This window comes from Lepisosteus oculatus, chromosome 2 (assembly GCF_040954835.1).
Source record: "Lepisosteus oculatus isolate fLepOcu1 chromosome 2, fLepOcu1.hap2, whole genome shotgun sequence".
Lineage (NCBI taxonomy): Eukaryota > Metazoa > Chordata > Actinopteri > Semionotiformes > Lepisosteidae > Lepisosteus > Lepisosteus oculatus.
Window position 1 is genome coordinate 59,878,594 of NC_090697.1, and position 22,696 is coordinate 59,901,289.

Consider the following 22,696-nt stretch of genomic DNA (forward strand, 5'->3'; position numbering starts at 1 on the left):
CGAAAATGAAACAACATCAGTTGGTATATTCACTAAATTAAGCTTTACAATACAAGATGGAAATGCACAAATTATCCCTTCCGTAAAATAGATCAATACAATAATTTGTTATAGTTCTTTTTTAAAATGTGCCCTGTTAAACGATCCCTTACTAAGATGGCGTCATCCGACTTCACAACAATACCGGCTTCTAAAGTCGAGTGACACTCTGCAACTTTGCGTCAGTATTATATTTTTACGGCAGCGTTGAGGCAACATGGCGACTGCGGGAGGTGAATTAGGACCTGATCGTGATAGCAACAGCCTTCATGGAGATGATAGCAGATGTGACGATGGCGAAGGAGTGGACGGTATTAAAAAGTGTGAAGCCGAAAGATCGCAGCCAATGGGGATGGGTCGAAATCAGAAACCTGTGTGTCTTATAGTGCTTGGAATGGCAGGTTCTGGCAAAACCACGTTTGTACAGGTAACTTTACTTCTTTTAACTATGAACACACACAGTATAGGAGTCTCGTATTAAATGAAAACAATATTCACATGATTATACAGTTCAGTTTGTCTACACCATTGTTTACTATAATACTTTTAGAAAAAAATCAGAATAAAGTTTTGACTGAATGCTATATAACTACAGTACTTTGCATCCCTTAACACATCCATTCCAAAACTTCCCGTGAGTTCTGTTATCTAGTGAGAATCGCATGATGTGCTTATAGATTTCCAGAACGCCAGATAAGGTTTTGGGTTTTTTTCCCGTATTTTGTTTTTCTTTTTCGTATCTACAATGAAGACGTTTCAGATGAAAGATTGTGTTGGTTGCACATGAAATATTGTGTATCCAGGTGTCATATAGTTAAAACATAGCCTAACATCTGTATGGTATAACCGAAAACACATTATTCAGTCATATTATTATCTAAATTCATATACAAAGCTTGTATATCCCGTTCACTTTTTTTTTCTTTGGATGAGTTTTACAAACTGCCAGTTGTAATTTATGTTCAATTCAGTCTCCATAGTTTGCTTTTGGTCACTCACAGTGATGTCTTATGGTTGCAGCGTTTGACTGCATATCTTCACAAAAAGAAATCTCCTCCCTATGTGATAAATCTTGATCCGGCAGTTCATGAGGTTCCCTTTCCAGCAAATATTGGTAAGTATCCAGAGGGAAAGAATTTTTAACCAATCCCTAAAATGTAGTAATAGTCAAATTATACACTACTTAATATTAAGGCTGTATTAATGGGTACCAGAATTTCTTAGTATTTAACGTACAGTAGACTAGGGTTACATCCTGCAGGAATTTAGTACTATCAGTTATGTTAAAGCTGCAGAAAGTGGTTGAAACCCTCCAGATAGTTGAATAAAACATTGAGGGGATTGTTTCCAATAACAAGACAATGTATGGATTTCAGTATGTTAAGATGCATGGTTAAATTCAAGATACAGTTAAGCCAAAACTAAGGGAAGGTGCTTTGACCTCCTTGCACTGAGCTAATAAGCTGGTTGTGAAGATCTATAAACTTTAATCAGATGCGAGGATCTAAGCAAAATCCCACCTGGGTCAAATAATTATGGCCAGCAGCCATATCACCCTGCAGCTCACAACTGGCAGCCCACTGAAGCTAAGCAGGTGTGAGCCTGGTCAGTACCTGGATGAGAGTCTACCGGGAAAAACTAAGGTTGCTTCTGGAAGAGGGGTTAGTATGGCCCGTAGGGGGTGCTCTCCCTGCAGTTTGTGTGGGTTCTAATGCTCCAGTATAGTGATGGGGACTCTATACTGTTAAAAGGGTCCTTTGGATGAGACGTAGAACTGAGGTTTGTAACCTGTATCTTGTTTGTTTGCTTTTCAGATATTCGGGACACTGTGAACTACAAAGAAGTGATGAAGCAGTATCCTTTCCAACATAATAGAATAAATGAGGCAAAAATAAATGTTTGGTGCACCTCAAATAATTCAGCTTAAGAATAATTTCCTACAGATAAGTTGTTGCCATTACACATGCTCAAAGCATTCTAGGTTTTATTACTTTGTTTTGTGAATTGGCTGCAATGAATTAAAAAAAATCAAACACCTTAACCTGTCATCATTATAGGTACTAAATAAATTTAAACCAAAAACTTGTTTAAATGTCTCTTGAAAGTATGTTCTTGCTTCACAAATTGATGAGATCACCTATTGCTTTAGACAGAAAAATGTCATTACTTTTGGTGCCTTTGACAAGAACATGAAACTTATACTGTAAACTAGAGAAGGCCATTTGACCCTTCTCTAGCTTAATACAGTTATTTGGTTTTTACTACTGCAGCTTATTGGTACAAGGATCCTACCCTTTTGTTTCTTAAGAAGTGATGATATTGTCTTCAATAGCGTGGCTGTGTTTCTTGTTCCATCGTCCTATGACCCTTTGTATAAAAAAATGCCCCTTGTTGTAAGTTTTAAATGCACTCCCCGGAGATTCCACTTGCAGTTATTTGATTATCTTACTTGATGAAGCCTGTCTGTTTTTGTTTATGAACCAAAGGAAGTTACTCTTAAATAGTCTTGAAATTGAGAGCTTGCAATTGTTTCGGAGTAAAATATTTCTCAAATATATAGAGGTGGTCAATCTACAAGAATGCTTTAAATTAAGTTTTGAAATAAAAAAAAATGGCCCCTTAGTAGAATCTTTAAACAGGTGCATTTTTTTAAACTAAAATTAGAAGGTACTTCTTAATGTAAAACTATGGGTGTCTGGAGTGAAAAGCTCATGTTATGTATGGTGAATCTCTGGGATCCTTCATAACGGTGCTGAATCAGTACCTTTGCAATATTGGGAACTAATTACCAAGCAAACTGGTGAATATTTTCTTCTTGCCCACCTTCTTTTTATTGATATATTCACACTATATTCACATTAGGGACAAGATCCTCTTTAGAAAGATAAGTAATCATTTTTACTTTTAATTTAGACTTTTAAATTATTTTATTCCTTAAAGTTTACATTTTACTTGGTGAAAGAAGTCCCTTAACCTGATCATAGATACGGACTGGGACCTAACGGGGGGATTGTCACCTCTCTGAATCTCTTCGCTACTAGATTTGATCAGGTAACACAGTCTGCTTGTACCAAGTATTATCCAGACATGGTTTCAAGAGATCTCAGAAATGTTACTCTGTAATCAATGAATAATTTAAAATGTATTTAATGTATATTATTAAGAGTGATGGGGAAAGACTCAAAATTTTGATGTTTTCAATTTTAATAAATTTGTATAAATAGCAAGGAGAATGGTCTTATTCTAATATAAACACTATATAATGAGTGTTGAAGTATACATTTGGATTTCATACATTTTGCATTTTAAAAATATACATGATGGGGAACACTACTCTTTCCTGCTGTAACGTTTGTGGTCACTGTGTAACTGGAATGTGATATTCAGCTAAAGTTCAGACACACCACCTCTCTATATAGTTTCATATTTTGTATTCAGCCCAGGTCTAACATTCTGAGTGGATATGTCTAGATGGAGAAAGTTTTTATTCTTTTCATGACTTTTTGGAATAAAAAGGGTGGCAACAGTTTGTCTTTCAAATCTTTATTGCACCTTACTGTCAGGACAGAACTTATTTGAACATGCCATGCTTTTCAATAAAGCATCTGGATAAAATCTCAGGGTTATATTATTTCTTTGAATTCAGTTCAATCAATCTCAAGATCATTGTGAAGATGTTTAAATGAAACATTAAACTCATTCCAATAAATACACTTTAAAATGAAAAAGTCAAGAATGGGGCCAAGTTGAATCAGATATTCAGTTCATTACAGTGATAACTACAAGATATTAATGTTTTCTCTTTCTCTCTTAGGTCATGAAATTTATTGAGAAAAAACAAAAGGATTATCAGTAAGTGTGAAGACGGTCATTATTCATTACCGTTTTATACATTTGCCTGCAGTAAGGTTATTTCTAACCTCCTGAAAAGACTCATTTAGCTAGATTATTTTCCAGTATGATTCAACTGAAACTGAATGTTAGCATTAAAGCTTACTGCAGTTGTGCTTCAAATAAAGCTGTCATACAGATTTTTTTTCACTTTCATTGACTTTGCACTCATTAGGCAAGCATGAGTATTCTACAACATAATACCTGTGACAAAGTGGTGTCTTTTGTGGTGTTTAAATATTATTGCATGTCTAGTATTTTTGTATATATTATATACATTTGTTAAACAAAGTGGTAAAATTGTATTTTTCTGTCATTGTTTTGCTGTACCTGTCAATATTTAAAGACACCTGAAGGGTTACCATGCTTAGCACGTACTGTATACCAGAGGACCGAGTATTCCTTTGTCCCATTTCATAACTAAAGTTTAGATAAATAATTTAGCAAATAGCCTGTTGTGATTATTTTAATATATTGGCAGATTATTGGTATTTTTAGTTATTGTATGCAGGTATACATCTCATTCCTACCCAGAATTTAAATAATTTAACCCATGTGCATGTACAAGCTATTTGTGACCCATCTAGACCCATAACTCAAAACATAAAATAATGTCTTGTTTTTTTCAGGTTAAAATATTTTAAGTTTTTGTATGTCTGTTAATGAGTAATAGACAGACATGTAAAATATTAAGACATTTAGTGTTTAAAATGTTAAAATTGCAAGTTTCCTCTATGTGTTGGGGCTCTAGTGAAATACTATTGATGAATGCTAGATTAGATGTTCTTTTTTTTTTACCAGTGTAAAGCTTGAAAGTTGCCTTTTTTAATTTTGTGGGAGATGCTACAGTACTTATCTTGACTGTTATGGTTAAACCTGTAAACATTATTTATAGTATATAATTTGTATATATTGTTTATTACTGTATCAAATACAATATAAATTGGTTAACGGTGTTAAAACAAAAGTAAATTTTATTCCATATTTTCGATTACACGCAATATGAGTTTTGATAAAAAATACTGTGCTTGACACCCACCGACCACCATTTAAGGTTGTTTTAGCTGTTGTGTGTATGTTACACAAAAGCTTCTTCATAACTTTAAATTCACTTAACCTTTATTATTCAGAATATTTTTTTCAGTTTATGTTGTGCTTTGAGAAAAAAAAAATAGTTTATATGGGACAGTTAATAAAGTGCACAACTTCCAATGATAGCAAAGCAGCCATCTCATAACTGTTGGTACTTGCCCCTTTTAACTGGTATCACATTTGCTTGATCATTTAATAATTTCTAAATGTTTTTGCACATGGAAAATGTTTGGAGCATTTATACCAACAACATACAATTATCCAACTTTCAGAAGAATGGACATGCGAAATTATGTTTTAGGGCACAATCACACAGAATGTAGTGTATCTAGATTTACTAAAATCCTAAAATCTTAATCTCAGTTAAGGTCTCTTTCCTACCTCAACAAACACAACCACCTGTATCCATAGTCATTTGCTATGTGGAGTTTGCAAACTGGCTGGCAGATTTCAGTCCATGTCAGGTTGTTAGTACTTGTTGAACCTTGATGTTTTTTCTGCCCACAGGTATGTATTAATTGACACCCCAGGACAGATTGAAGTGTTCACCTGGTCAGCGTCTGGGACAATCATCACAGAAGCTTTAGTATGTAAAGAAAAGATATTAGAACCATTAGTCATTTTCATGCTGTACTACTGTTTTGTAATACGATGCACATTCGTCTTAGTTTTATCTCTTTGATTTGGTGAAATTTCTCAGGTAGCCAGGGCTTATACCCTTGGATAAATCTGAACTGATTTCATTAACATCATACAGTATCATTAACAGATTTCTGTTGATTTTTTTACATTTGACCAGGAGATTATTGGCAGCCCTAAGCTATGTCTAGCTTTAGCATAGTCTGTGCCTTCAGGAAAAAAACTAGAAGTTATTTTTCTATTTTCCAGCTAGAAAAAAACAGTTATTTTTCCTATTAGAAGTTGTGAAGGAATTACATTTCAAGTCAACACAAAAAGAATGCGAATGCTATAATAAAATATTTCCTTCTTTTATAACCTTATTGATCCTACCCACACATGGCTCTTGTTCATGTTATAAGATGATTTAACAGGTTTACTGTATTCCAGCTATGGAAAAGAATGACAAGGAGTGCTTTCCAGATCTGAATTTGTGGGATAGTTTTAATTACATTTTATTAAGTAGTTTGAAGCAAAGGGCTCACAGGCTTCTCTTCTGAAGTGGTAAAAATGTGAGAACTGAAGCTCTTCTTGCTCTGTAGGCCTCCTCTTTCCCCTGTGTGGTGGTCTATGTGATGGATACGTCTCGGAGTGTCAATCCTGTCACTTTTATGTCAAACATGCTGTATGCCTGCAGGTTCGTAAGAATTTAATTTCTGTTAAATAAACCAGTCTAATTCTTCTATAGTTTTGTGACAGTTGGCTGTTTTTAAGTATATCTCAATCTTCCTTTTTTGTTGCCTTTTCTGGTACCACCCATTTGGTATTTAAGTCCTTGTTATTCATTTGAATATCTAATAAATTGCACTTATTCACATTATAGTTAATTTGTCAGTTGTCTGCCCAGTCTTAAACTCACCATATGAGAGTCATACAACTGATGTAGGTTAGAAACAGCAGTACTAATACCGATTCTTGTGGTACCCCCTGTTAATGATCTCAGTCCTGACTCTAACTGTTAGTACTTGTTGTTTTCATTTAACAAGGGTTAAATGAGTTACCAGGAATTTGATTTGTTCTTGATCCATAGTACATATTACTTTGGATTCTTATAGCTTTAAACCAAAGTGTTTTTCTTCTAGTACTTTATCATTTTTTTTGCACCTAAGTTATCCATTGCACCAGTTAATTCCCATTTTCCTTGCTATTTATACGATCTATTTGTTTTGAATCTGCATAGACTTTGGCCAAGCATGCAGTCTTCATTTAAAAGCTCGTATTGATTTCTTACATTATTTTCTGTAAGTGCAGATGTAACTGAGGAAAGCCTGACTAGAAAATCACAAGAAAAGCAGGAAAACACCCTAGCATATGTCCCCAGCACAATGTAACATGTAAACATATCGTAATAATTTCTGTGTGGTTTATGAAAAAAAATTCTAATTTCTTTCGGCACTAGAAGGTAAATAGTGTATGCTTTAGGCACTTTGTTTGAAGTTCACCTAGTTCTTTTAACACCTCATTGGTTGGTATTCACTGTTGGCAACAATTCTGAGGCAAATTGTTTTTTAATTGACCTATTATTTATTCCCCCTTTGTGAGACTGGGAATGTATACAAAAATGTGTGTGTGGTGTGTTGAAGTTATTGTTTTCTGTAGAATTTAAACTGTTCTAATATAGTTTAAAACATATTTGGAGTATCTAAATCTAAATTTCTTACGTTTTGGGTTATAAACCTACCTCTTTCCTCCCCCTTTTAATCTATGTTTATATAACTGATTTCGTGTTGCATGACCCTTTATTTCAAAAGGATCTTGGCTCCTTATACTTGTTTTTCATCAGCACAAACTTAGACAAAACTTTTACATTTAATGCTTGTGAACACCATGTGCATATTATTTTGCTTAGTAATTTTGTCTTTCCGTATTGTTTGTACATGTTAGCATGTTTATTTTTTTTCATTTACAGATCACCTAAGTTTAAACTGTGTATGCATCTAAGCATTTCAGATTATTTTCATAGTTTGGAAATGCATTTAATTTAATATCTCTTACATTAACCTTTTATTTAAGCCCATACCTCCTAATTACAGTAATTGAAACATACCTGTACATGATAAGGACAAAAGCTATATATAACCTAGATTTAGTATGTGCTATATACAGTACGTACCGATCTGCCTGTTGACTTTCCCTTTTTTGTACTTCTCTACAGCATCCTGTACAAGACAAAGCTTCCCTTTATTGTGGTCATGAATAAGGTAATGCTGAAACACTTGAGGAGGAGTGGGTTCAGGCTGTGTTTGAGGATTATAGTGGTGGGGGTTATATATAATTTTACAACCTGTATACTGATACTCATTACCAGGTGTTGTGTATGTGGAATCAAATACTGTTTGAATCCTTCCTTCTCTTCCTCCTTCCTTCTTGTCTCTGAGCTAAAAAACAGTTTCTCCTTCCACAATGTTCCAGAAATTCGATTGAGAAACCATTTAAAATGTGTAATAAATATTCTCTTAGTCTGTCTATGAAACCAATCAAGAAGGAGCTGTGTATACATCTCCATTGTTTTCGTAGCATGGAGGAACTTTTGAAAAAGTATCTTAAGTCATTGGACTCCTCCAACATTCTTTAAAAGACAGATACTTGAATTTAAACAAAAAAGGCTCTATTATAAATTCGTACATGGAATTCTATACTTATATGGTTGTGTGGACTGGAATTCAAAATGGATCAATAACAAGTGTTTCTGTGTTAACTAATAAATGTCTTAAATGGTGGTGTATTGTGCATCTTTTTGTTGCAGACAGACATAATTGACCATAGCTTTGCGGTGGAGTGGATGCAGGACTTTGAAGTCTTCCAGGATGCTCTGAACCAAGAGACTTCTTATGTGAGCAACCTGACACGATCAATGAGCCTGGTGCTGGATGAATTCTACAACAATCTCCGGGTGTGTATACTGCCATCTTCTGGAAGTGCTGGGTCTAGGAACTCAGCTATGCATTCTGTTGAAAAAGCAGGCAATCCTGATGCTGAAACAAAAGAGAAACTGAAAAACATAGCATGGTGATTGGGCTTTCCAAAATCAACAGTTTAGAATGTACTGAAAACAAAAAAAAAACACCAGGTATAATAGCCAATCAGACAAGATCAGGTCAGTCAAGAAAAGCGCCTATAGTTAATGACAAAAAATATCATAACTGTCAAGGAAAACTGCCACAAAATGACTGTCAGTGAAATCACCAGCAGCCTATAGTTTGCTGAAGACTGACACAGCAGAATTAAAAGTGTTACCTGGCAAGATGCATAACTCTCTACAACTCCAGAAAAGCAGATTAGAATTTACTGCCAACATGATCCGGGAGAGTTATGGAACTAACTTTTATGAACTTAAGAGACCAAGATAAACCTTTAAGTGATGGAAATGTTAGTGTAAAGATGAAAAAGAACTACTTGAGCTCTCAAGAATACCAACTGTGAGGCATGGGAGAATTAATGTTATGGATTTGGCATGCACGTCCACCTCTGTATGACAGGAGCAAAATGAATGGTGAAGTTTACAAAACATTTTGCCCACTTACGTAGACATACTTATTAAAGGAAAGCTTCACCATGCAGTGTGACAGAGACCCACACTGAAACTGAAAAATTAATTACGAGAACAATGTGGAAAATACATTATATCCTCGATTTAAAGGACTAATTGGGGGGAGGGGATGTCCGATATTGCTGAATGTCCGTTAAATCCTAATGTCTGTTAAATAGCGTGTATATGAGACCAAAAGTCTGCTAAATAACAAATGATATATTTTGAAGCCCAACGCCACCCGTATTTATGTGAATAATGACAAATTCTGCTGTATATATTACATATCATGCTTTAGAAAATAATACTAAATAAAATCACTCGCTTTGAAATCGATTTTCATGTGATTTGCTAGCGTGTTTGCTGCAGACTTCATCTGTACCCCTGTACATTAACACCGCAAGAACGTTGTTGCACATACCATTTCAACACATCATCTTCCAGTGAAGATTCTAGTGCCATTTTCATATTTTTTATTGGCTTATTTGGAGCATCCGCATCACACATGAAAACATTTTTTTTAACTTCTCTTTTGCTTTGTGAAGTTTCAAATTTTTCAATCAATTCTTACTTTTGTTTTGCACTCAAGTTTGTCCTTTTTTCTCTTTTTTTTTTTGTCCATGGCGTATTAATTAAAAAAAATATATTTGTAACACAGCAAACACAAATTTAACATTTTGTGATAGAACAATCTATGTCCTAGATACACGTTACGTTACGTTCGCAGCACGACTGACGAAGTACATATATACCGACATATCAACCGGAAAATAACGGGGAAGTACCGACATGAAAAATGGCCCTAGCGTGGGTGTGTGTCTGTGACTGTGTGCTCTCTGATGGACTAGTGTCTCATCCATGGTGTATCCTGCCTTATGACCATTCATGTTCCCTGCTCCACGGTGACCTGAAGTGAATGAAGCAATTAGAAAATGGATGGTTCATTCCTTTTTTTCTTTTCTTTGCCTTTGTTTCCTTGTATCACCACTAATGCTGATGACACAAAAACTTCATATGAATTATATATCCAAGCAAAATATTATTTAATAGCAACTACTATTTATTTAGCTGTGTATTATTCAATGGATTCTTCCCTTGTAACAGTGACCCATCATTACATGATTTTAATTTTTCAACTCACAAAGTGAAATCCAGGCTGATATTAATTTATTAGGCTAGGAATCAGGATATGGAAGTTTGTTTTACAGTGAGCTTTTTAATACCATAAGCCATTGTGAGTCTCTTGCCTGGATTCGTACTAGAACAGTTTCTAGTGTTAGTTCATGGCTATTACCTATTTCTTTTTCTGCCAATATCAGGTTGTTGGTGTTTCTGCAGTCACAGGCAGTGGACTAGATGAACTTTTCCAGCAGGTTTCAGAGGCTGCAAAGGAGTATGAAACGTTAGTAAATACTTTTTTTAATTTTGCAAAATATGTCATATTGCAGTTAACTGAAAGATGGGTTTTGTCACTTCCTAGTAAAGGCATGGTGCGGTACATTTGCAGTCATAAGCTTTTTATTCTATTTTTTACCCCTGATGAAGACACTTCTGTGTTGAAACATTAAGTTATTTTAGGTTTTTGAGTAGATTTGATTGATTAGAAGCATTGCTAGGGTGTCAAACCATGTTGCTGGAAGCATATTGATATTTCTCAGCTTCAAAGCGACAAAGATGAGAAAGGTGAGGAAGTGGTAACCCTGCTGTATGATTTACTGGATTTTGTCTAATGGTGTTTGGCCCAGTCTATTGTAGTATAATGGAATTGTAATGTACAGTATATATGGGTTCATTATGCATTATTTCTTTCTACTTAGGGAGTATCGCCCTGAATATGAAAGGCTTCACAGAGAATTGGTAAGCATTTACTCTTTGGTTGTTCTTTTCTTTCTTTAATTATAATAAACAGTAAATATTTAGCAATTAGTAACAGTAACAGCAGTTAGTCCTTTGACTTGGTGAAAAAAATATTTTTTTTTCTATTTTTTCTAATTTTTAGAATTAAAATGTATTTGTAAAAAAACAACCTGTGTGCAATAATAACCATGCAGAAATCTGGACCGTCTATGAGTAGCTTTGTATTTTGGGCATCAATACACCACCTGTTGAAATAATACAGAACTGTTTTCTAATTTTGTCTGTCTGATACCCTTAGGCTGAGGCCCAGAGTAAAAAACAGAAGGAACAGCTGGAACTCCTCCATAAAGATATGGGAGCTGTTTCCATGGAAACCACTATACCCACAGGTAAAGGGATTAATGGGTGTTCCTTGTTCAGGAGAAAGCTGTGATAATTATATAAATAGTGTTTAGTAAAAAAAATGCTTGCAGATATTTTCTTGTGAAAGAATTGTAGATCTTGTTAAGGATACAAAAAACATTTCATGTAAAAAGTGGAGAAATCAAAGCTGATCAAGAATATAAACTAAAGAAAAATTAAAATGCTTTCTTTAAAAAAAAGTATATATTTTGGTTAGAAAACGTACCTGTACGTTCTGCAAAGAGAAAGAAAACTAGAACTCTTAAGGGTGTTGGTAATCTATTATTTTTCTTTCATGGGAAATATTCTGTTCAAAATCTGATTATTTTGGTCAATCATTAAAATATTTAAATATTGTGTTTCTACATTACATATTTTCTTGTTTCTAAAAATTAAAAATATATAAATATTGTTGCAAGGCGGGGAATGTAGACACATTCAATAATGGAGGTTAAAAATAAAATAGAATAAATACAGATGCAGCCATTCAAAACAAGCGGGGGTATGCTGCAGTATAACACGGTGGGCGTGTCGCAGTATACCGCGTCATACCGTATGCAAATTAGATTATGTTAATAGTATCTGGAATCACCTTGTAAAACCGCCAGGTGGAGCTAATAAAGGTTAACCTCTCCTGTACAGCATTTGAGCTGTCACCAGAAAACGTCAGTTTCAAATCCAGATCACTGCTGAGGGACAATCCTTATTCAATTAAGAATTTAAGTTGTATACTCTTTAGACTTTAAAAAATTTAAACAGTGTATTACAGCATGTTAATCATTAAACATTAAAAAGGCGGTATATTTTATAAAAGCAAGATTGTTCTGTTGGACAAAAGTACACAACCTACCACCTTTATCATAAATATTTTAATTATGCAGGAATATTGTATGCATCAAAGTCTTTACTGAAGATATTACTAATAGTATTAATAATGAATGACCTCGGACAAGCTGTAGGCTCAAAGTATTACCCTGGTCCACATTCTTTATAACCGTCTTTGTAAACGAAAAGAGTTTATTTTTTCATTGACAAAAAGTAACACCACAGCATTTAGTTGATCCGATCACGCATTCGTTTCCAGTCATATAAAGTAATTCTTGATAATCTCCGATTCACCATGCCTTTTAACGATATTAATTTAGGAACATAAACATATTACTGTATGTAAACTGTACTGTATATTGCTGGTCTTGGTAGTTTAAAGAAAAAATACACACCAGTATTCAATTTCTCCCTAAACATTTTAAGCATCAAAGTCTTACATGTTGTTATTTGGGAAACATTTTCATGTGCTCCTTCTGACCATATTAGGATTATATACCTTGTGAAAAGTGATAGTCTTTTAACCTTTTCTGTGAATTCGTTCGTTATCTAACAAATGCATACTTTTAGAATTTGATTAACAGGGAATATAATATGGAATTGCGTATCTAAACAAATTAATAACGATATAATTATATTGATTTACTGTCTGGCGGAATAAACCGAAGAGGTTAGTTAATGCGACACAGAATTATTAAGAATTATCACCTCTTTTTACACTTGAGAAGAAATGAGAACATTCCACTCAGTGAGCGGTGCATTGTTATCTCAATCACCTGCTAATTCGTTTTACACCACTGGACGACAGGAGAATGTGACTGTACTGTATCTGTACAGAATGTGTGTTTCAATCAATACAGTAATTGATTAAAATTGCAATCACGTGTTTAATTAAATGCCTTTTTTGATACACAATCTGAAAATGAAAACCCCGGTAAAGTCGCCTTAAATTTAAAAAAACGATTTTGGCACGCCTGTAGCATTTTCAAGAAAACCTCCTAGAGTTGTGAGAACTCTTGCTTTGTGTATAAAGAACATTGTGAATGTTTTCACAGCCTTCACTTTTTAGCTAAACAGCTAAACTTTTAGCTTCAGTAACGCGTACGCCGTATGGCATACGTTTGTTTTGGGTTTTGCTTGTTCACATATCACCTCTTTTTATAAAACGACATGGTTGAAAACTGTTCCAGAGCCACTGTTGTTTCATCAGTGAAAAGTACATCATGAAATGCCTCTCCCTGTTCAATCCACTGGACAAAAGAAAAGGAGCATAAAGCGTCTGATGGTCATAAATGATATTCATTTAGGAACAGCATCAGAGATATGTTTTTACTGCACTGCACCAGAGAGAATACCATAGTGTGTTTTTTTTTATTCCCTGGCGGAAACTGGCTTCCATAAGAATCAGTATGGCTCAGAGATTAAATAAAACTTCACTCGCACCAAACAAATGTATATTTCAAAATATCACAACATGATCGAATTTAAGTCATTTTAATAACAATGAATAGTCACCTATGCGTTACAATATAAACATTTATATTGATTTAAATCGCCTTTATTTAAAACTCATAAATAAAGCTGATACTGTTTAGACTTTTAATTATTTAAAACTGTATTACAGCAGCACAATGCACAATGCAACGTAAATGGCTATCTTTAATTGTCTTCTGTGTAATAATGTTTACCTCTCTGTCCAGCAAATGAACAATAGTAATAATAATGAACTTTATTGTATATGGCGCCTTTAAAGGTGGCTTCTCAAAGCGCTTTACAGGTTAAAAACGATAACAACAATACTGTCACTTCCTAGTAAGGCTGGGCAAATGATTTTTTTTTTTAAGAAATACAAAATGAGATATAATGATGTGTTCCGGCTTAGACATTATCGAAGAGCATAACACGTGGGCGGCGTAGCGGTCGGCTCTGGCTTTCCCATCTACTGTATACCGATGCACTGCAAGTACAACCCCCCTCTCTGCGGGAGTGCTGGCTGTGACGAATTAAACCAGTTTCACAGGTATTTTCAAAGTAGAAGGGGGCGAGATTTCCAGCGAAAGACACCTCCCCCCCTCAAAAACCCAGTAAGTACAGTACTTACTAGTTATGGAAGCTAGGCTCCTCAATGAAATCGCTTTAACATGCTAATGCGTTAGTGTAACAGTCCGGGCGTGGCAAGCTTCTAATGTCAACCCGACTACGGCGAAAGGAACCCTTCTTTCATTGGAAGACAATGAACATATTCTAGCCCTAAATGAATTAATAGCAAACATGCTATGGTTTACATAAAATAAATTTTTCCAAGAAAGTTTAGCCTTTGTCACTAATGAAACCACTAAATAAAGACATAAATATAGAAATCTTAAGATTTTTAAAATACATGACTTTGCTAAAATTTATTAAAAAATAAAAACGATTACAAACGCCAGCAGAGAGAGAGAACAGGGGAGGGATGTTTTTCATAAGGGGTGGGCTATGGAAATGAGGTCTATTTGGAAATGTGGAGTTACATGTTCTGGCTGTTTTGTGAATTATCGTTGTTGAGTATGGAGTGTTGAGGTATTGATTTTGTGTAATGCTTTATGTTGAAAATTGAGGTGGATTTTGTTTATAATAAAGAGGATAAACTGGGATGGGAGGAGAGTTTGGTTTTGCATAAGGGGCAAGATTATGGTAATTGGATGAATTTGAGAGAGTTTAATGGTTTGATATATTTGATTTTGTATTGTGGTTATCATCTATGTTTTTGGTTGGTATTATGTTTATATGGTTGTTTTTGTTGGTTGGCCGTTATTATGGTTATTAACAATCGATCTATAGTTGAAATCTGAGCCTAAATAAAAAGAAAAAGCATTTTCAGAGAACAATTACGCTGTGTTCATGTAGAATAAGTGATTAGGTTTATGAGCAATCTAATTACTTATTCATTTAAAACGCTATATAAAATAAAGTTTATTATTAATTTGCTGGACAGAGTAGTGAACATTATTATGCATAAGACAAAGATAACGATCCTGATCAGTTTAGAAATCTGTGTACGCTGTAAGGTTTTTACTTCTTAATTAAACTTTTAAAATACACATTTCGAATAGAAAGAAATCCTCTTCCTGGTACAGTATGTATAGCAAACCAGCACGTCTTTTTTCTCCAATCAGAGGGGTGTCAGATGGTGTCAGCCAATCACCATTCTGAAGCCCTACCATAATCTCTGGTATAGGGAGACCCCAGAATTCTGTCCGATAGTTTATGTAGATAGATGATAGATACTTTTATTGATCCCTCGAGGGAAATAAAGTAAATCATTTTCATTTTAGGAAATTATTAAACGCTCGGTTAAAAGCAAAGGAGATTGTCTGTTAAAGTGGACATAAAAAGAAGAGTTCGCTGGTATTATATCCTAGAAGACACAAACCGATTAAAAATGATTAAATGATTAAATCTTTTCACTACCAACCAATGCACCACGAGTGCCCCTGTCGGTCATTTTGGCCAGCCAATCACTTACCGCGGTGCCCTGTGGTGGCTTGTGGGTAGTGTACCGTACCGTGGGTTTGTACCGTACATTTTGAATGGCTGCATCTGTAAATAGAAAATCAGATCCTGTCATCAGGTTACCTTGCAAGCACATTCTGAAAGTTACTAACACACTCCCTATAGTCAGGGAATACCAAGGAGCAACATTTGTTTTCTTTGTGCACAATGAGATAGTGGAGCGATGGACAAGGCAGTAGAGTTAAACGATAAATATTTACAAACATATCATGTGGGAAGAATTAATAACTGAAGATAAATAAGGGGTTCATGTCAACACTGTTCTGACGTTTTTGTCCACTGATGCATTATTTCTAACAGAACCCTCTGAGCTTGCAGGCCCAAGTGACCTCATCTTAACAAGGGGAAATCCAGACGAGGACGATGAAGAAATCGACAGTGACACAGATGACGTCGACCATACTCGTCAGTACTGTTTGGATATTAGTCATATCACCTTAAAATGTCTATATCACTACCATATGGGTTATAAATGTAGGCATGGATGTTAAGAAAGGAAAGTTAATCTGCAATTGAAGTTTATATGATGACAAATGGAGTACAATAAATATAAAGGTTTCATCCATGCTGAAAAGAAAAGAGACACAATGTTTTGGCTGTGGAGCCTTCAGATGACATGATCTCTTTTCTTTTCATCATGGATGAAACATTTACTTGTTCCTTTGCAGCCTACAAATGCTGATGCAGCTACCTACTTGTACTTGTACTGTAAATGTGCCATGTTACAGGATTTTCTTTCCCTTTGCAATAAGAAGGAGCTACAAAAGGAAGATCTTAAGTGTCTCCTAACCCTGCTTCACAACTGGCAGAATGTCACCAGGTTAGAGTAACCTCTGCAGCTTCTTGTACACAGGCCTGCAGTGTCATCAATGTTGTCAGGTGCTGTAGAGCTTGCAGCATGTCAAAAGATGAATAGCTTTATGGGGGTGGCAGATGAGGGAACTGCTCTGGAGTAGTTGCTGTGAATAGAGATATACAGAAGTGCCTGACTATTTCTAATCAGACAGGTTTAACACATGTAAGGGCAATCTAATCTTCGGTAATAATCCAAATTGAGGAGTCACAGTGAGACTCCTTTTTAAGCCTCACAGGTGCTGATAGGGAAATGAAGCATATACAGTGCTTTTCAAAAGTATTCACACCCTGACAGTAATATCACATTTTGGTGAATTGCACATATAAAATAAGTATATATGGGTGTATATATATTATTTTTAAATAAAAATAAAAACTGCTGTTCTCAGACTGAACGATTATATTTAAAGGACACAGAATATCAGCAAAATCTGCAAAGAACCTGTTAAAATAAAATTTGCTGTCTGTAGTATATTTCTTTCGTGCCGCTTGTCCAATCAGAGCAAGATTGTGTATGGTTTTTGTTGATGTATTAAGATCCTGTGTCATTGAACCCCCATTTCAAAATAGAATTTGCAAGTTGTTTGCTGCCGCTGTTGTCTTCCCAGTGCCATCCTTTCCTGTTTGCCCATCTGTTTCAGCCTGATTTAGGCCATGTTTGGGTGGTATATGATGCATATTCTACTTCTGAATTGATGGACTGCACTGTACACAAGGGGATAAGTAACCTTCTCCTGTTCTGTGCCTCTCTGCCAATTTGCTCCTTATTTGTTTTAAGTGCTCCTTATGGTTGATTTGTCATATCACAGTATGAGCGGCATCTGGAAATTCAATATCTTTTTGAAGAAACTTCTAGAAACACATGCAATTACTCAGATGTCAGGTTAAACGACTTCATACACAGACAAAGACCATTCCACCGATTTTGTGACCTTTAAACTATTCTTTTGTACCTGAACTTCTGCAGTTGAGGGCTTTTTCAATCTTAAAATTGTATTCAACAACCTAATTTGCCTAGCATATTAGCTTTATAAGTTTGAAGCGAATTGTATAAAATCTAAAAATTTCAGTTTAAAAAGGTCACAATTACAAACTCAGATTTCAACAATACTTGGAAACTTTTTAAGGTGGTGAAGACATGAAAGGCACTGAAAATGTTGGCTTTCATTTATGCTGTGTGGAGCTGTGAAGGTGCTGTCCCTAACCAAAGAAAAAAGTAATTGTACTTCTGTAGGCGGGACACCCCAAAAATCAGATTTATCAAAAATTGAGTAGAGAAATTGAAATAAAAAAGTGGTAAATTTGGGGAATAAATAATTTTTTACAAGCAAGAAAAAACTGATTTTAGGTATATCCTATTATATATAAAAAAAAAATCCCCCCAAAATTGGTAAAAAGTTCTAGGAGAAAGCCTGCCTCAATGGCAGTCCACATTCACGAAATTTAGTCTTCTCTTTTCCGAGTTATTTCCACTCCGTCTATGGGGGGCAAGCGGTGACTATAAACTTATTTACCTCCTCTCTACTCCTTTCCCCACCTGACTGTCAATTAGGGGTTTTAATCCACCATTCCCATAGAGTGGCAGATTCCACTGTGTTCTTACAAAAGGGGATAAAAACCTTTGGAGACTGAAGTAATGTCTTCTTATGGCTATGTTAATATCCCGCAGCACCTATAATCTATAGTATGAAGAGGGTTTTTTTTAGCGTTTGACATGGAAACTTGACGCTCGACCTGTCGAACATTGCAGAAATATGTAACTTTAGGGTGCTTTCCATATTCAGTGTAATATGGCTCAGGCGTAATCCTAAAAGGAAACCTCAATGTGGTGCGCATGAATAAAAAAAACACCCCAGCTTCACTAAAACGGGGGAATGCCCGACCTTACCATTTATATTAAAAACACAATGCTTTAAAGTACTTTATGAGAATTCTTGAGAACGAGTACCAGTTCTTCACAGGAACTGTAGCATTTCTCGTAGGAGATACTAGTTTTAATATTTACCATCAATACTGGGGTTAATGCAGAAAGTGAAACGTTTGTTAGGCAAAATTATCTCTTATCCCAAAGAACAGCTGATTTTATTTCTGAGGTCCCGGGGGCCGGCCCTCTCTCCTTACAACAATTAGCAGCTGCCCTGTCTGAATAGACAAATTCTAAAATTCTTCCTAAATTCTTTGTATAATATGTCCCTGGTTTGGTCAAATCGTGTTCTTTAGTGTGTAAAAATAGAAATTGTGAAGGCCGTTACTTTGGAGATTGCTAGTTTAAAATGTTACTGGATACTTGATACAGAGTCTAGCAACATTTTCAGAAAGAAATATAGCAAATATAATAATAAATGTGTAATTTAGGAAACAAATCAAATAAATCTTTCCCTATATGGTAACCAGATGTACTTGAGTCTTACACTGCAGGTCCAAGCATAAAATGTTAATACAGTAATATTTTAAATGCTAGTGATTTACTGCTGTTGAACTGGAAATGTTGATAGCATGAGATCATAATGCAGAATTGTGATGCTGACAACATGATTCATGTTGCATTTAAAATTCTTCTGTTTATCATCAGTAATCTATAATAACAGCTACTTCGTCTGCTTTAAAATCAAGGGTGTGGTGGATAAAAAGGGCTTATGGCCCGAATTTGCTAGACTGGCAGCATAGACAGGAACATACGTATTGCTCTAGCACTGCAAGGGAGTGTTTCATACTAAGAATGGTTTTCAACAAAAGTAGTGCCCATCCTTATATTGCTCATGGTTGTGTTCTTTAGCAGAAGTTCTACTTTTGAAAAGACACAGAGCTAGGGCATATTTTGCTAGTGCATAATTGTTAACATCCAGTGCTTCCTCTAATCTTCAGAGTACAATTTATCCACTTTTCTCCTTGGATTTGTATTTTGTTTTGTCAAAATGAACAATTCAAAACATTGTGTCCTTGAAATGAGTTTAGTACAATATCCGCCAATGCATAAATGTACCCATACCTTTAAGAGGCCTTTTGGTACTCACAGATAGGAATTGTGGTACAAAATGTGATCTGTGTGCTACTTTCTATACCCTGCTTCCTTTTTGAAAGACACCTCACTTTGTATTACTCCTTGGCCATAATAAGCCCCAGTTTATGTGTATGGTGGCTCTTTTCTGTATTGCTCATAAACAATTATATATAATTTTTAGCACCATTAAAATGTCAACACAACATTAATACTGAAACCAGTAGATGAACTCTATGTGTGTTAAGATAAATGTAATTATGTTTAAGCATTGCTACTGGGATTTGTTGAACAATTCTACTTAGAATTTAACAAAATGAATTGTTACAGTCATTGTGATCTTTTTTCAGTTATTGTATACTTATAGGCTGAATCATCTGTGAGAAGTGTTACATTTCTTATGTGCAAACACAGAATTTCAGTTTCTTTAGTGCATGTTCAGTCCTGCAACTCAATACTGTTATGTCAAATTTTGTAACACAGGGTGGAGACACTGGGATATTTTATTATTTGTTTACCAACCATATCTAGGGGACCTTACGTTGAAGAAAAAACTGAGAAAGAACACTTTCAGATTAAAAATAAAAAATGTATGGATGTTTTCTGTTTATAGGTCTGCTCTATTCACCTTAGGTGTTATGGTATTTTCTTTTCAACCTTTTTCCCATCTCTTATACTGTTCTTTGTTCTTCTTTTCACAGGCACTGAAGAGAGTAAAGAAACTGAGGCATTTGGGAACTTTTTAAAAGAAAGAAAAAAGGTGGTAGAAGTTCGAAACAAGAAGCACCTGTGAGAGATCAAGCTTGTCAGCACCAGTAAGCTTTGAAGTCCACCATGAACTGTGCCCTTTTTGTATTTCACTGGATCCATACTAAAAGAGGGATAATGACTTCCTGTTAAATAGGTACATCGGCAGTCAGAGATGTTCCTTGAAGTCTTCTTTGCAAAGATTAGTAATCGGGTTGTCAACAACATGTAGAATGGAAAAAAGAAATATAAGACATTTTACAGTATATGGAGAGGAAAGCATAACATGGTGTATCAGGCAAGGTCAATTTATGTTTTGAAGACATGATAACTGAGTAAACAGGATATCTGGAAATCCCAGATATGCTTAAGGTATTTATTAGTATCTTTCATTTAATATCCTCCTTTTAGACAGCATATTAAAGATGTATTCTACCAGTAAACAGGCACTGGTGAAAATGCAAAATACTGGTATTTTTTATTTTGTTTTATATTATTGTGGGGGTATATCAAGGAGTGGCAAACTGTAGTATTGCCTGCAATGGAATGAAAACCTGTTTAATAAATTTTTTGAGTGAAACGCATTCTTGTGTGGGTGTTCACTGTACTCTGTGTGTTATATGCTGTTCTGGCAGTCATAGTGAATGAAAACCTAGTGGAAAAAACAGGAAAATCTCAGCTACAGTACAAGTACTAAATCCATCTGTTGCATGAATCAGTTTGAAGAGCTAAAAAGCTCTATTCATATTGTGCCTGGGTTTTTGGAATTACCGTTTTTCCCTAACTCCTGAAATTTGAAATGCCTGTTGTTAATTCAGTGCTCCATTCCAAACAAAGATGATTACACTAGGCACGGTTCTATTGCAAGGTGCATTTCATGACAACTGTTTTTTAAACACGGCAAGTCCCCAGCCAGAAGGCTGAACTGAAGTTTCCAGACAGACAGATGGTGTGGACACGACAACACATGACAGTGAGTGGACAGACACAGCTGTTGCTTTCAGTATCCTGCAAGCATGAATGTCAGCCACAGGGTGTTCCTGTTGCATGTCAAGCTGAAACAATCATAGCTGACCTTGATCCCATAGGACTAGTTAGGCTTTGCCTTTAGGGTATCAATATCCCCATCAGCTAAATGCATAACAGTCTTCATAGGGCCCAACCTCTGCTTGAAAAAGTGGCATTAGATTTTTGTATTCTTACATTTTTATGATTTTACATGTTGCAATTCAGGAGCTACTTCATACTGATTTATTGTGCATCTTCAAGTGTGTTTCTGGGTAGAAGTTCTCAGTACTGGTAAAATTGATTTCATTAGCAATGTATCAGTTCTACCTTTTCTTACTCTACTTAAAGTTTTGGGATTTAAATTTTATTTTATACATTGATTGAACTATGCAATATTTTGAAGTTCAATAGCTAAAAAAGTAGTCATTACAGTTCAGACACAATGATTCCTAGGACCTTGTTGTTATCCATGGATATCATACCTTAGCTACAATATGTGGCAGAATCAATTGAAAACCCATAAAATATAACATTTTATTGGGACATCCTTTTCATATATCAACCTAAAGAATAATTTTATATTTGTGATAAAAAGACTGATTCTGCAGTAATGTAGTGTCTTTAATCTTCAATGATAAAACGGCAACCTTATCATGTTGTTTTTTCTTTGGCGGGGGGGTGTTTAGCTTGAAGAAAAGCTACAGTATCTTCACCCTGCATATGTCAGGTTCTTTGCAGTTCTTTGGACTTCATTCATTAATGAGTAATGCAGTTTGGTGTGTGGGAGAGCAGTTCTGCTCTTGTGTATATTTAGCTTTCTTCTGGTCTGAGTATCTGGTGTGTCTGTCACAGATTTTTTTTTTAATGTTTCAGGTTTACCAGTGTGTTCTATCTCTTCAGTATATTAAGTACTGATGTACGGTGTGCTGTATAGATAAGTATATGCAGTCCATTATACCAAGCCTACAGCAAACATATGCAAAGACCTGCTTCATAAAGGGTTTGAACAGACGCTGGTACAACAGGCTAAAATGTATAACAGTATAGTGTTAAAGGGCAATATTGCAAAGCAGGGTTTGGACTATTATTGGTTGGGCTTTTGTTAAACTTTCATGGAGAGATGACCCTTGCCTCTCCATTAAATATATCTTTTACTGGATTCATGTGGATGCCTTATGTCATTAAAAAATCAATTTGATTGTTTAATTTTATACTGTAGCCAT

General features: G+C 35.1%; 1 protein-coding gene across 1 annotated transcript; it reads left to right on the forward strand.

The window, feature by feature from the left end:
• The first annotated feature begins 220 nt into the window (after positions 1 to 220).
• Positions 221 to 21,049, forward strand: gpn1 (GPN-loop GTPase 1). The gene is made up of 14 exons (XM_069179916.1): positions 221 to 466; positions 1,060 to 1,153; positions 1,854 to 1,893; positions 3,024 to 3,090; positions 3,854 to 3,891; positions 5,530 to 5,608; positions 6,243 to 6,337; positions 7,856 to 7,901; positions 8,447 to 8,593; positions 10,549 to 10,631; positions 11,047 to 11,086; positions 11,385 to 11,475; positions 16,166 to 16,270; positions 20,420 to 21,049. Exons 1-14 carry the CDS (start codon positions 257 to 259, stop codon positions 20,509 to 20,511), a joined length of 1,227 nt encoding a protein of 408 aa, XP_069036017.1. The 5' UTR covers positions 221 to 256; the 3' UTR covers positions 20,512 to 21,049.
• The last annotated feature ends 1,647 nt before the right edge of the window (positions 21,050 to 22,696 follow it).

Excerpts from the sequence above, each read along its gene's own strand:
- gpn1 (XM_069179916.1), top strand. The coding sequence starts at position 257 with ATGGCGACTGCGGGAGGTGAATTAGGACCTGATCGTGATAGCAACAGC. Across the intron at positions 3,091-3,853 it reads TCGCTACTAGATTTGATCAG|GTCATGAAATTTATTGAGAA; the intron begins GTAACACAGTCT and ends TTTCTCTCTTAG. Across the intron at positions 11,476-16,165 it reads GGAAACCACTATACCCACAG|AACCCTCTGAGCTTGCAGGC; the intron begins GTAAAGGGATTA and ends TATTTCTAACAG.